Raw genomic sequence first — 15556 nt, forward strand, 5'->3', positions numbered from 1 at the left:
AAACTCTTGATGGCTGTAAAACAATTTATTTCTTCTTTCTTTAATTAAGTCATAAACTATTGTTACCCCTTTCCTATACCATTCCCTATAAAATATACTCTTGTTTTGTATTTTTATTGATTTATTATACCAAATGGGTGATTTGAGAATATTTACCTTTTTGTTTCCAAAATTTACAACTTTTTCAGCTAGCTTGCACCAACTTAATAGCACATCTTTCCAAAATAATTTTTTACAACTCTTCTGGCATTTTAGCATATAATCAGTACCACAATTAGCTATAATATTTCTATTTCCTTATAACATAAAAAAAATATGCCACTTTCCTCAGACTGTGCAAATTTACTACACAAGCATTACAATGTTACTACTCCATAAAATATTACCACTCATTCAGACAGTACAATGCTACTACTCATTAAAATTATATTTTTTTGTAGTGCACGAGGAGGTAAAGCCAGCAGGAAGATTATGGGCTATCTGGGAAAGATCACACAGTCCAAATATTTCCAAAGTGCTACAGAGATCAAGTACATCAAGAAGAAAATGGAAGAGGTTTCCAACACACCAATAGAGTTGACTGTGGAAGTTAGAATACTGTCTGGGACCATGGCTGTCAACATTCCTCCCCCTCCCACAGACAGACTGTGGTAAGTTAGAATACTGTCTGGGACCATGGCTATCAATATTCCCNCTTTTTGTTTCCAAAATTTACAACTTTTTCAGCTAGCTTGCACCAACTTAATAGCACATCTTTCCAAAATAAATTTTTACAACTCTTCTGGCATTTTAGCCTATAATCAGTACCACAATTAGCTATAATATTTCTATTTCCTTATAACATAAAAAAAATATGCCACTTTCCTCAGACTGTGCAAATTTACTACACAAGCATTACAATGTTACTACTCCATAAAATATTACCACTCATTCAGACAGTACAATGCTACTACTCATTAAAATTATATTTTTTTGTAGTGCACGAGGAGGTAAAGCCAGCAGGAAGATTATGGGCTATCTGGGAAAGATCACACAGTCCAAATATTTCCAAAGTGCTACAGAGATCAAGTACATCAAGAAGAAAATGGAAGAGGTTTCCAACACACCAATAGAGTTGACTGTGGAAGTTAGAATACTGTCTGGGACCATGGCTGTCAACATTCCTCCCCCTCCCACAGACAGACTGTGGTAAGTTAGGATACTGTCTGGGACTATGGCTATCAATATTCTACCCCCTCTTACAGACAGACTGTGGTAAGTTAGGATACTGTCTGGGACTATGGCTATCAATATTCTACCCCCTCCCACAGACAGACTGTGGTAAGTTAGGATACTGTCTGGGACCATGGCTATCAATATTCTACCCCCTCTTACAGACAGACTGTGGTAAGTTAGGATACTGTCTGGGACCATGGCTGTCAACATTTCTCCTCCCACAGACAGACTGTGGTAAGTTAGGATACTGTCTGGGACTATGGCTATCAACATTCCTCCCCCTCCCACAGACAGACTGTGGTAAGTTAGGATACTGTCTGGGACCATGGCTATCAACATTCCTCCCCCTCCCACAGACAGACTGTGGTAAGTTAGGATACTGTCTGGGACCATGGCTATCAACATTCCTCCCCCTCCCACAGACAGACTGTGGTAAGTTAGGATACTGTCTGGGACCATGGCTATCAACATTCCTCCCCCTCCCACAGACAGACTGTGGTAAGTTAGGATACTGTCTGGGACCATGGCTATCAACATTCCTCCCCCTCCCACAGACAGACTGTGGTAAGTTAGGATACTGTCTGGGACCATGGCTATCAACATTCCTCCCCCTCCCACAGACAGACTGTGGTAAGTTAGGATACTGTCTGGGACCATGGCTATCAACATTCCTCCCCCTCCCACAGACAGACTGTGGTAAGTTAGGATACTGTCTGGGACCATGGCTATCAACATTCCTCCCCCTCCCACAGACAGACTGTGGTAAGTTAGGATACTGTCTGGGACCATGGCTGTCAACATTCCTCCCCCTCCCACAGACAGACTGTGGTAAGTTAGGATACTGTCTGGGACCATGGCTATCAACATTCCTCCCCCTCCCACAGACAGACTGTGGTAAGTTAGGATACTGTCTGGGACCATGGCTATCAACATTCCTCCCCCTCCCACAGACAGACTGTGGTAAGTTAGGATACTGTCTGGGACCATGGCTGTCAACATTCCTCCCCCTCCCACAGACAGACTGTGGTAAGTTAGGATACTGTCTGGGACCATGGCTGTCAACATTCCTCCCCCTCCCACAGACAGACTGTGGTAAGTTAGGATACTGTCTGGGACCATGGCTATCAACATTCCTCCCCCTCCCACAGACAGACTGTGGTAAGTTAGGATACTGTCTGGGACCATGGCTATCAACATTCCTCCCCCTCCCACAGACAGACTGTGGTAAGTTAGGATACTGTCTGGGACCATGGCTATCAACATTCCTCCCCCTCCCACAGACAGACTGTGGTAAGTTAGGATACTGTCTGGGACCATGGCTATCAACATTCCTCCCCCTCCCACAGACAGACTGTGGTAAGTTAGGATACTGTCTGGGACCATGGCTATCAACATTCCTCCCCCTCCCACAGACAGACTGTGGTAAGTTAGGATACTGTCTGGGACCATGGCTATCAACATTCCTCCCCCTCCCACAGACAGACTGTGGTAAGTTAGGATACTGTCTGGGACCATGGCTATCAATATTCCTCCCCCTCCCACAGACAGACTGTGGTAAGTTAGGATACTGTCTGGGACTATGGCTATCAACATTCTCCCTCCTCTTACATACAGCTTATGATAGGTAAGCATACAGTCTGTGACCATGGCTGTCAAATTTCTTCCTCTCCTATATACAAACTAGGGTAGGTAAGGACACTATATTTGTACTATCTGGGAACATGGCTGTCAAATTTCTAACCCTCTATTAACAAATTGATATTTCAACATGATTCAAAAACTAGCATATACTCATAAAACAATAGAAGGCTATTTTATTCTGTGCAAACTGAATGAATTTTATAATGTTTTGCCTCAGGTATGGATTCAGAGGCAGTCCGAAGCTTCAACTAGTTGCTAAACCGAAGGTTGGCGCTAGAGAACTGACTCTCACACACATAACAGAATGGATTGAGAAAAAACTGTCTACTGAGTTCCAGGTAAGATACAGACAGTACTTTGTAGTAAATCTGCAATGTTATTGTCCAGAGTAGACGGATAGGTCAGTTATTACAAAAACTCACAAGTAACTTCCATATAAAGACTGAAACCTTTCATTTGATAAAGATTAACATCTACTAATACAAACAAATTTGAAGGATATCAAATACCAGGCACTTGTGGTTGTCTATATAACCAACATAGACTCTGAATCGACAGATGATAAAATAGAAAATTAAGGAAAGTGAAAATAATCTCTCTGAACATGTAAAATGATATTCAGTATGTGACAGGTTTCTCATTATTTCCTTTTTTGGCTTCTTTCTTTAAAAGTGAAAAAAAGACTTTTTTTTATACCCTTTGCAACAAAGTTGGGAGGGTGTGGATGTTATACTGGAATCATCTTGTCCCTCTGTCTGCAGTCCATTGATAAAATCTTGTCTGGACAAACTCCTAAAGTAATAAGTTAATATCAACAGAACATTATATGCATGATCTGTACATCACATACTTGTGCACCTGATACATGTATTTCTGTTTTGACTTTTGCCCCACAGTTATTCCCATTTTTGTGCTTAGTCACTTCAAGCTCTGTCCAGTCAAATATTCGAAAAGTTCTGTGACCAATTATAGTGAAACTTTCTGGGAGTGATACATAAGGCACATATTTTATACCAAGTGGTCAACTTTTAATTTTTGGGATGCAAGATGGCGACCATGGCCTCTGATTGGCTGAGGCAACAAAAGTTACAACTTGAGTTCTAGAGGCGATCTTTGTTGATACTTTGTGGGAGTGATACATAGGTGATATACTAAACATCAAATGATCAACTTTGAGTTTCAGGAATTGTTGTAAAAAGCTGAGTTTAAAGATTTCAGGATTCAAGATGGCCATCATGGCTTCTGATTGGCTGAGAAAATACTGGTTATAACTTAAATTCAGTTCCATGGGGTCATCTCTGTTGCTTCTTTGGGGGAGTGATGAATAGGGAGTATACTTTATATTAAAAGACAGACTGTTAGATTTCAGGATTCAAGGTGGCTGATGTGGCCTCTGATTGGATGAAACATAAAAAACAGTGGTCGAGCAGGGGCTGGGTGGTGGGGTATTAGTATTGTTGTGACTTACAGTTGTAGATTAGCTTGCAGAAGAGAAGGCTATTCAAGATATATGACTTTGACCCATATTAAAGGTCACATGGGTCATATTGGTAAAATATTCCAAAAACTCATCATGCTCATAAGGCGTAGATTCTTGATGTTTGGCCTGTAGTTTACTTGGGCGAATATCTATCAACTCTGTTAAAATAAAGTACCTTCACCTGAATTCATTCAAGGTCACAGCGATGAAATGTGCCAAAGTTCAGTACTTGTACTTCAGAAGTTTTCTATTTAAAATAGTAGTCAGCACTTTCCCAGTGCGTCCTTGTGATGCCCAACATGGATGATCTTATAGTTCCCATTTTGATAAGTCCTGACAACGTGGCAGTCTCCATATTGCCATGCTCTCCATCTGGCTCAGAAGTTTAGAGTTTTCTTAGCCAACAACACTGGTTCAACTTTTCAATGTTTATTATGTTGCTTTTGCAAGTACAGTAATAAACTCAAGATATTCATGAAAAATTCCAATATGATTGAATGTGGCACTACCCAAATTGGTACAGTTTTCACAGTTCGTCTAAATTTAAATGGTTTCTTTTCAAAACATAATTTTGATTCTAAGTAAAAATTTGCCCCCACCTCCCCCTTCGTCTACTTGATGACAGTCCCTGTTTACTTAGGAGTATTGACATTATACCATGTGACAGTCCCTGTTTACTTAAGAGTATTGTCATTATACCATGTGACAGTCCCTGTTTCCTTAAGAGTATTGACATTATACCATGTGAAAGTCCCTGTTTACTTAAGAGTATTGACCTTATACCATGTGACAGTCCCTGTTTTCTTAAGAGTATTGACATTATACCGTGTGACAGTCCCTGTTTACTTAAGAGTATTGACCTTATACCATGTGACAGTCCCTGTTTCCTTAAGAGTATTGACATTATACCATGTGAAAGTCCCTGTTTACTTAAGAGTATTGACATTATCCCATGTGACAGTCCCTGTTTACTTAGGAGTATTGACATTATACCATGTGACAGCCCCTGTTTACTTAAGAGTATTGACATTATACCATGTGCCAGTCCCTGTTTACTTAAGAGTATTGACATTATCCCATGTGACAGTCCCTGTTTACTTAAAAATATTGACATTATACCATGTGACAGTCCCTGTTTTCTTAAGAGTATTGACATTATACCATGTGTCAGTCCCTGTTTACTTAAGAGTATTGACCTTATACCATGTGACAGTCCCTGTTTACTTAAAAATATTGACATTATACCATGTGACAGTCCCTGTTTTCTTAAGAGTATTGACATTATACCATGTGACAGCCCCTGTTTACTTAAGAGTATTGACATTATACCATGTGCCAGTCCCTGTTTACTTAAGAGTATTGACCTTATACCATGTGACAGTCCCTGTTTTCTTAAGAGTATTGACATTATACCATGTGAAAGTCCCTGTTTACTTAAGAGTATTGACCTTATACCATGTGACAGTCCCTGTTTACTTAGGAGTATTGACATTATACCATGTGACAGCCCCTGTTTACTTAAGAGTATTGACATTATCCCATGTGACAGTCCCTGTTTACTTAGGAGTATTGACATTATACCATGTGACAGTCCCTGTTTTCTTAAGAGTATTGACATTATACCATGTGAAAGTCCCTGTTTACTTAAGAGTATTGTCATTATACCATGTGACAGCCCCTGTTTACTTAAGAGTATTGACATTATCCCATGTGACAGTCCCTGTTTACTTAGGAGTATTGACATTATACCATGTGACAGTCCCTGCTAACTTCAGAGTGTTGACATTATACTATGTCACATCATTGTTTACTTAGAGTATTGACACTATACTGTGTGACAATTCTTGTTTACTTGATATTATAGACAATTATTTTATTGAGATTGTTGACATTATATTGTGTGACAGCTAGTCCTTGTTTGCTTGAGTAAATAGACATTATACTGTGTTACAGTCCTTGTTTGCTTGAGTATATATACATTATACTGTGTAACAGTCCTTGTTTGTTTGCTTCAGTATATAAACATTATACTGTGTTACAGTCCTTGTTTGCTTGAGTTTATAGACATTATACTGCGTTACAGTCCTTGTTTGCTTGAGTATATAGGCATTATACTGTGTTACAGTCCTTGTTTGCTTGAGTATATAGACATTATACTGTGTTACAGTCCTTGTTTGCTTGAGTTTATAGACATTATACTGTGTAACAGTCCATGTTTGCTTGAGTTTATATACATTATACTGTGTTACAGTCCTTGTTTGCTTGAGTATATAGACATTATACTGTGTTACAGTCCTTGTTTGATTGCTTGAGTATATAGACATTATACTGTGTTACAGTCCTTGTTTGCTTGAGTATATACACATTATACTGTGTAACAGTCCTTGTTTGCTTGAGTATATAAACATTATACTGTGTTACAGTCCTTGTTTGATTGAGTATATAGACATTATACTGTGTAACAGTCCTTGTTTGCTTGAGTATATAGACATTATACTGTGTTACAGTCCTTATTTGATTGAGTATATACACATTATACTGTGTTACAGTCCTTGTTTGCTTGAGAGTAATGACATTATCTTGTGTTTCCAATTCTTGTTCTCTTGAAGGTTGCATTCTATTGTGTTAAAGTTGGTCTTTTTTTGAGGGCAGTGACATCATACTGTGATATAGAATTTGGTTATTTTAGAGTGGTGACTTACCCTGTGACAGTTCTTGTTTGTTAGAGACTTCCATTGTTATTATACTGTGTTACTGTCTTTGTGTGCATGAGGGCGCGGTGACATAATGTGTTACAGATTTTCTTGTTTGAGAACAATGACAGAGGCAAGAAACATATGTTGTTTTCACAAAATTTACAACTCAAAGAATAAGATGGATTTTTTTTTGGTCTTTCTTTCCATATTTTGTAATTTTGTCTCAAAACTCCTTGAACAACCAAAAGAGATAAAGTTATAAAATTGGAATGCATGAATGTTACTTAATCATGATGCTATAAATTAAAAAATTGACAATCTGATTAAAATCATCCGTTATATGGCTTTATGCCTGAATGTTCATGATATTTCTAAACGAAGCTGTGTAACAGATGATTTCCATCAGATTGTAAAGTGGAATTCTGAAGGTCAGTGGGTGTAGGATTACTGATCTGCAGAAATATTGATTCTGTCACCATTTGCTCTTTGCAGCAAAAAGAAATATAATATCTAAAAGTGCCTTTTAAATGTTGCTACGCACAGTACTAGTCAAATCAGTTATCCTGTATGATGGCCTCTAAAGGATTGTGGTGTTTAGCTGATGTACTATCAGTTATCCTGTATGATGGCCTCTAAAGGATTGTGGTGTTTAGCTGATGTACTAGATAGTGTCCTGTCTACTTTGTGTGTTGAATAATTAGAGGCTTATTATATTTTACTGGGTAAATGTATGAAATTTTAGATATTCAACATTTTATGGTATAAATATATCTTATTTAGTAGGATGCATAAAATACAAATATTGATTTATACCTATCTGCTAAATTTACCTGTAAATATCCCCATTTCTGTCTCCCAACAGAGGACATTTGTATACCCCAATTTGGATGACCTTGAGGTGCCAACATTTACCACATACACTCCCAGCGGTGTAGACCCTCCCGGCCTGAGCGGAAATCTGTAGTTCCCACTAAGAAACGGAGTCAGCATTAACCTACACAAACTATGTTATGTGGGTATGCAATATTGTGCAATATTGTTTTTTAGTAACATTTCTGTATATGTTTATATCTGTAATTTATTGCTGTACATCAAGTTTATAGTGGTATGCTTATACATTTTAAAAGATTAAATTTTGTGTACCATAATGCTTCCTTTTGCAAATCATGTTTATGTCATCACAATCAAACATACATAAAGATTTCAAAGTTAAATCTGAGTGAAAGAAAAGACAAAAATATTAATATTTATTTTGCTATACATTGTATGTGTCCTTACTATTATATGATAATATCATGGGTGATCCAATAATGTACCGGGGTAGTACTTTAACTTTTTACCTGTCTATTTTGCTTGTGTTTACAAGTGTGTTTTAATTCAAGTTAGGAATTAACGGAATATCTGTTACACAATAACAATGTTTAGACAATCCTACAAATAAATCTAATTTCTGCTTATAATGACATTAAAAGTACAGCTTGATCCCAACAATGATACTGAATGAGATGTATTATAGATTAATTTTGTATGATGAATTACTGAAACAACTTGATAATTTGATAACATATGAATGTATTTCAATATTGCCATATCCCATTATTGTCAAATTAAAAATGTGACGTTGTTGGTGCTACTTTTGATGATGGGCCGTACTTCCAATCTTCTTTGTTAAGCTGAAAACACTTACTACACTATACACAAATTCAAATTTTTGTTGGAGAGCCATATATGAACACTACACAACTCTTATGTTGAAGGACCATACACAATCACTGCATAACTCTTATGTTGTTTTACCATACCCAAACACTGTACACAACTCTTATATTGTTTTACCATACACAAACACTGTACACAACTCTTATGTTGATCTACCATACACAAACACTGTACACAATTCTTATGTTGTTTTACCATACACAAACACTGTACACAACTCTTATGTTGTTTTACCATACACGAACCCTGTACACAACTCTTATGTTGTTTTACCATACACGAACCCTGTACACAACTCTTATGTTGTTTTACCATACACGAACCCTGTACACAACTCTTATGTTGTTTTACCATACACAAACACGGTACACAACTCTTATGTTGATTTACCATACACAAACACTGTACACAATTCTTATGTTGTTTTGCCATACACAAACACTGTACACAACTCTTATGTTGTTTTAACATACACAAACACTGTACACAACTCTTATGTTGTTTTACCATACACGAACACTGTACACAACTCTTATGTTGTTTTACCATACACAAACATTGTACACAACTCTTATGTTGATTTACCATACACAAACACTGTACACAACCCTTATGTTAAAGGACCATACACAAACACTGTACAAAAATCTTGTGTTGAAGGGTCATAGTGCCATACATGAACACAGCATACCAAGTTATTGTTGAACAACCATACCTAGGGAACACAGTTCACAAAGCTGTTAAAGAGCCCTACATGTACCCAGTACAATTGTTTAAGTCCCTTCATACACCCTGTTCACAGACTATTTTTGAAGGGCCAGACATGTACTAGTTTCACAAAACCTGTTTGAGAACATTCATAGTACCCCATACACAAAACTATTGTTGAAGGGTTTCACATGTACCATCTATCTACATGTATACAAAACTATTATTGAAGGGTTTCACATGTACCATCTATATGTACATGTATACAAAACTATTGTTGAAGGGTTTCACATGTACCATCTATATGTGCATGTATACAAAACTATTGTTGAAGGGTTTCACATGCACCATCTATATGTACATGTATACAAAACTATTGTAGAAGGGCCACTCATGACCCCCCTACACAAAGTTTCTTTTGAAGGACCAGACTTGTACTTTTACACATTTCCTATATAGATAGTGTTTAGTTGATTATGCACCTTGGCTCTAAATGACCTAACTTGTCAATGGGCTGTAAAAAGCAACACAATAAACAAACACATATGCTTGGCTGTACATAACTGCTTACTTCTCTGTAAAGTGTTAGTGTGTCCAACATCAGAACTGAAGATAGCATTACAGACACCATAGAAATAGTGTATTTTCATACTTAGCTGAATAGGATACATTTTGTGATTTCATCATTATGTTGTGATATACACAATTTATTTTACTATGTAACTACAGAACTGGTAAAGCATTACACCCAACATTTTTTATACAAAAGTAACAATTAAAATCTAGGCCAATTAAACCTGTAAAATACTGTTAAAGCATTGATATAAATGTGTAAGGTAGACACATGTACTTGATAAATAATTGGTTAGGATTCCCACCGTCTCTGTCAAAAGTTAAAATAATCAATTTTAGTCAGATTACTGCTGTGTTTTGTAACTTGAATGCTATTGATAAGGAAATGAAATGAAATAAATAATTAATTTGGTCAGCTGTGATGTTTGAGTTGACATATAGGTCCAGATTGGGTATAGCAGATAATTGTAGGTTTTGTCATTAAAATAAATGTACAGAACACCAAATGTATTGATTTCTATTGATTCCCCCCTATCCTGTCTCACTGTTTCCATGCTCAGGCTATACAGTTTAGCTTGGTTATGTAAATTATAGCAATTATACACCAGAGCCTTCTGACAGTAATACAATATGACAAGGTATTGCTTTCAACCTTTAAATTTCGTTTTTGTGATACAGTGAACTTAAAAACAAAAGCAATGTTGTAGGTGAAAAATAACACAAATTGTGGTTGTACAGCTCAAAATATTTCACCAGGGAGATATCCATGTTCAGTAATAAGCCCACCCCCTTGCTAAACAGATTCTGTAGATGAGGGTTTTACCTGAAGTCTGTTCAGGATATGGGTGAAATACTAAAAACGCCCTGTGCCCATTGTATCCCCTTTCTAAGGACAAGGTGTCGTGGATAACGCAGCATTAATAGGGATATTCTTCAGATCTCAAATAATTTAAGTAACTTACCAGCTAGGTATATGAACATGACTTATAAATAAACCCCACTTTGAGTTGCCCTTCTTTTCTAATATTTTTAATTCCAAAATATGCTACAGAAACATATTGTTATCCATTATTTGTCTTATAATCATAAAAAACCCACTATTGTTCAAGAAGAAAAAATAAAGAAAAACATAGAAGAGAAGTGAAGATCACTTGTACTTAATGTAAGATTAAGAGGTAGCTCTTTGATATAGTGTATTGTGTAGTTTCTGTCCCTGGAGTCTGTATGTCATCAAAACTATCAAATTGTCATAAATACAAGCTTCTTCCACATGTAAAGATATTTTAGTGGAGTTTTCCCTGTAACAGGATAGCTTAACAATAATCAATACAACCTCTTGTGTACAAAGTAATGCATAGTACAATATGTACATGGGTACAGCCTATAGTACAATATGTACATGGGTACAGCCTATTTTCCCGGATAGTCATCAGTTCGTCTTGCATTTCGTTGTTGAAAAATTGGTACAGCCTATTTATCACATGTCAATTTATCTTTAGTTGTACATTCTCCAATGAAACTTCTATTGTGCAGTTAGATACAATGTGCTAATTCAAAAAAGAGCTTTTTCCTGTAAAAATTACAGATACTCTTAGATTTTTTTTTATGCTTATTGTTACTGAAAAAAGGATGTTCTGCTTATTTTGCCTGGATATGTAACTCAGGAGAAGTTTATATCACTAGGTATGTTATTGCTTATTACCGTGTACACTGTATAGCCACACATTGTTGATTTTTTATTTATATACAATAGTTCAAGTCAAACTATTATTGGTACTTAGCATTCGTTGCTACCGGTGTTTATTTATATTATCTTCCATGCATAAAACACAGCTGATACAGCAATATGTATGTGATTCCGTCTCGGTTTTGTGTTAATATTGGTACCAGTATGTTAAATTATTTATTCCTGGGTCCAGTCAAAGTCTGATCAGCTTACAACAGGCTAGTATTAGTCCAACCAACTTCCCTTCCTTCTAAACACGATTGTCATATTACTGGACTTATTTGAGAAGAAACATAAAATTGGCTTGATAATTAAATAGAACAATGCAACCTATGCCAGGATTTATGGGGCTCAAATGTATTTGTCAAAACTGCATGTAAATAGATCTAAAATGAACATCTGAGGATGAGATAAAGATAAATGTTTTTAAGATACTAAGAAATTAGTCATTTAAAGTTTAGAATGAATGAGATGGCTTTGACTGGACCCTGGTGATTATGTTTGAATTAAAGTTTATTAATAAATTACTGCCTTTGATTGTTTCTACTGTTAAACTGTCTCATCACTCTACCTGTGTTGTACCAGGATACTTTGATCAGGGCTTGGTCCTACATTCATAAAACTATTCTAAGCTCAAATGCAGTTAAATGTGCTCTAACTATCTTCTAATTTACCAAGTTCAAGTTAAAATCCAATTTTTTAAAGTAAATTTACTTTTATGTATTTCACAGTTTCAAATGATAGCTGTCTTCAGATTGAAAAGAAAACAACTTATTTCCATTTATTTCCGTTAAAAAAAAGTCTGGATAAGTATGGTTTCAAAGAACTTTTAATTTGTATTAAACTAGAGTGTTGTGGACATTTTTTTTTCCAAAGTTGTTTTGTTAGCTTACCAATACTACAAGAACAGAGTTGAGGAATTCAGAGTATTTATAGTTATAATCAGAATTGTGTTGTCCATTTATTCAAGTTTGATTCTGTTTACAATGACGTTTTAAATGTTAACAATTTCTAACATAAACATTGATGTTAATACATTGATTTCTTGTGCAGTGTTTTGATGGATTGCAAATTAACTTCAAGAAAAATTCAAAGAAAGTAGAGTGAATCTGTACTTGTTGTTTCTTATGAGAGAGGAGAGGAGGGGATACATTCTTCCTGTGAGATGAAGACAGAAAGAAATGCAATGCATTGACTGTCCTATGTTTAAGTTCAATCCTTAATCTAGATTTTAAAATGCTTTCCCTTGAGATGGTCTCCAAGGTATCAAATCACTAGTCTCCCACTGGCAAACACAGGTTTAAGTGCTTGCTTGGTTGGTATTTCTGCCATTACTTCTTGCCAGTTGTTTGTTATTTGTCTGATACTAACGATCGTACAAAGAATAGCTTAATACATAGTCCTTTGTTTAAAGTACAAGCCATGTTTATATAGCTGTTCTAGACGTGTACAGTAACTTGAACCACTGTCCACCTATTGTAGAGCTATTGTTTTTTATTAGCTCACCGGGTCCGAAGGACCAAGGTGAGCTTATTCCATACCGTGGCGTCCGTCGTCAGTCCGTCAACAATTTCTTTAAACGACTTCTTCTTTTTAACCACTGATTGGAATTTAATTAAATTTGACTGGAAGCATCCCTAGGTGGTGGGGATTCAAAATTGTACAAATGGTGGGGCTGAGGGGTGTGGCAAAAAGTGGGCAATTTGGCTATATTGCTTTAAGCGACATCTCCTCTAGGTGGTGTGGATTCAAAATTGTACAAATGGTTGGGCTGACTCCCCAGGGGGCTGAGGGGCGGGGCCAAAAGGGGGCATTTTGGCTATATTGCTACAAACGACTTCTTCTGTAGAACTATGCACTGGATATCAATCATATTTAATCAGAAGCATTCATGGGAGGCAGGGATTCAAAATTGTACAAATGGTGGGGCTGACCCCCCNGTCTGGCCCGACCCTTGGAGACTTAACCCCTGGGTCATAACTTTGAAACGGTTAAGATCCCCACCCCAAAACTATATATACAATTGTTGGGCATAAAGAGACGAATGCAGTCATGATATTAGAATTGACCCTAGGGTCTGCCCCATCCTTGCAGACATAACCCCTGGGTCATAACTTTGAAACGGTTGAGATCCCCAACCCAAAACTATATATACAAATGCTGGGCAAAAAGAGACAAATGCAAGTCATGATATTAGAATTGATCCTGGGGTCTGGCCACAACCCTAGGGATCTAGTTTCTGAGTCACAGCTTGGAAACAGTTGAGATCCCCACCCCATAACCATACATAAAATTGCTGGGCATAAATAATCAAATACAGATATGCTACAAGGATTGGCCTTGGGGTTTGGCATATTCCCTTGGATCTCATTTGGAGAATATTTTCCCATGATTGCTTAGATATCCAGGTGAGCGATACAGGCCCTCTGGGCCTCTTGTTGGCAACAGCTAGATAGTCAGATACAAGAAGCCTTATCTATATATTTACTGTAACATGCATTACAAAGTTAGCATTAGGTCAGGAGAGTTATTTCTGTGACGAGGAATCTCTAGCTACTCAAGTATTTGATCAATATATAGCTAGTGAAACGTGCATCACACATATACATGTATACGGACATGCATATAAAGAAAGTCTTCATTACATGTATCAAAAATTATTGTCTGTAGAAACCAGTTACATTGTTGAATTACCAGGTACATGTAGTACAGGCAAATCTTGTTACATGTAATAATACTTTTTAAATTTGATTCCTATGCACATTTAAGTGCATTCGTTGTTATCTCCAGCATTCGTTTGGATGTAGCAGTTTCAAAATAATAAAAACTGTACTTCAGTCCAGGAATATTCTATATTCTTATAAAAGTACATCCATTAAGAGGTGAAATGATAGGGAGCCTAAATGTACCATAGTCTAGAGATAATATGTCGCTATGTATTGATTTGTTTGTTAAAATTGTTTAACATTCAAGTTTTTTTTTATTTCCAGTTGTACTAATTCTTCAGAATCCTTGCTTATTTAGTCCAAATATATGTGATTTAAAAGAAATTTAAATCATGTGCAAAGTGTTTTTTTGTATTTTTGTGAAATATTGGAACGACCAATGATTGATTATTTTTATATGGTTGGTGCTTTGAACATTATATCGCTGGTACACAAACTATGCTTTCTGAAGTCATGAAAAACACCAGGGTATCTGACTATCTGGTCATGTTTGAAACCTGTGGGTACAGTGAAACATGTCCGAGAACACGGCCTGAAAGAACTTACCTGTCAGGGCCATATTAACCTACTCTGACCAATATCAGGAAATGGGTTACTTAATGTATGGAGCGGGACATAGGTTACTTAATGTATGGAGCGGGACATGGGTTAATTAATGTATGGAGCGGGACATAGGTTAATTAATGTATGGAGCGGGACATAGGTTAATTAATGTATGGAGCGGGACATAGGTTAATTAATGTATGGAGGGGGACATAGGTTAATTAATGTATGGAGCGGGACATGGGTTACTTAATGTATGGAGGGGGACATAGGTTAATTAATGTATGGAGTGGGACATAGGTTAATTAATGTATGGAGGAGGACATGGGTTAATTAATGTATGGAGAGGGACATGGGTTAATTAATGTATGGAGGGGGACAAAGATTAATTAATGTATGGAGGGGGACATATGTTAATTAATGTATGGAGCGGGACATGGGTTAATTAATGTATGGAGCGGGACATAGGTTAATTAATGTATGGAGGGGGACATAGGTTACTTAATGTATGGAGCGGGACATAGGTTAA

The 15556-nt window shown here is 36.6% G+C and overlaps 1 protein-coding gene across 1 annotated transcript in view; it reads left to right on the forward strand.

Annotated features, from left to right (window-relative positions):
- The window catches only part of LOC110466937 (testis-expressed protein 2-like), a 24187-nt gene extending 10865 nt beyond the window's left edge, over positions 1-13322 (forward strand). Inside the window, exons 6-8 of the mRNA XM_021523747.1 lie at positions 441-650; positions 3074-3194; positions 7895-13322. Coding sequence (XP_021379422.1) covers positions 441-650; positions 3074-3194; positions 7895-7996 — 433 coding nt within the window. The 3' untranslated portion in view covers positions 7997-13322. The remainder of the gene's footprint in view (positions 1-440; positions 651-3073; positions 3195-7894) is intronic.
- Positions 13323-15556: the final 2234 nt, after the last annotated feature.

This window comes from Mizuhopecten yessoensis, unplaced genomic scaffold (assembly GCF_002113885.1).
Source record: "Mizuhopecten yessoensis strain PY_sf001 unplaced genomic scaffold, ASM211388v2 scaffold11149, whole genome shotgun sequence".
Taxonomy (NCBI): Eukaryota; Metazoa; Mollusca; class Bivalvia; order Pectinida; family Pectinidae; genus Mizuhopecten; species Mizuhopecten yessoensis.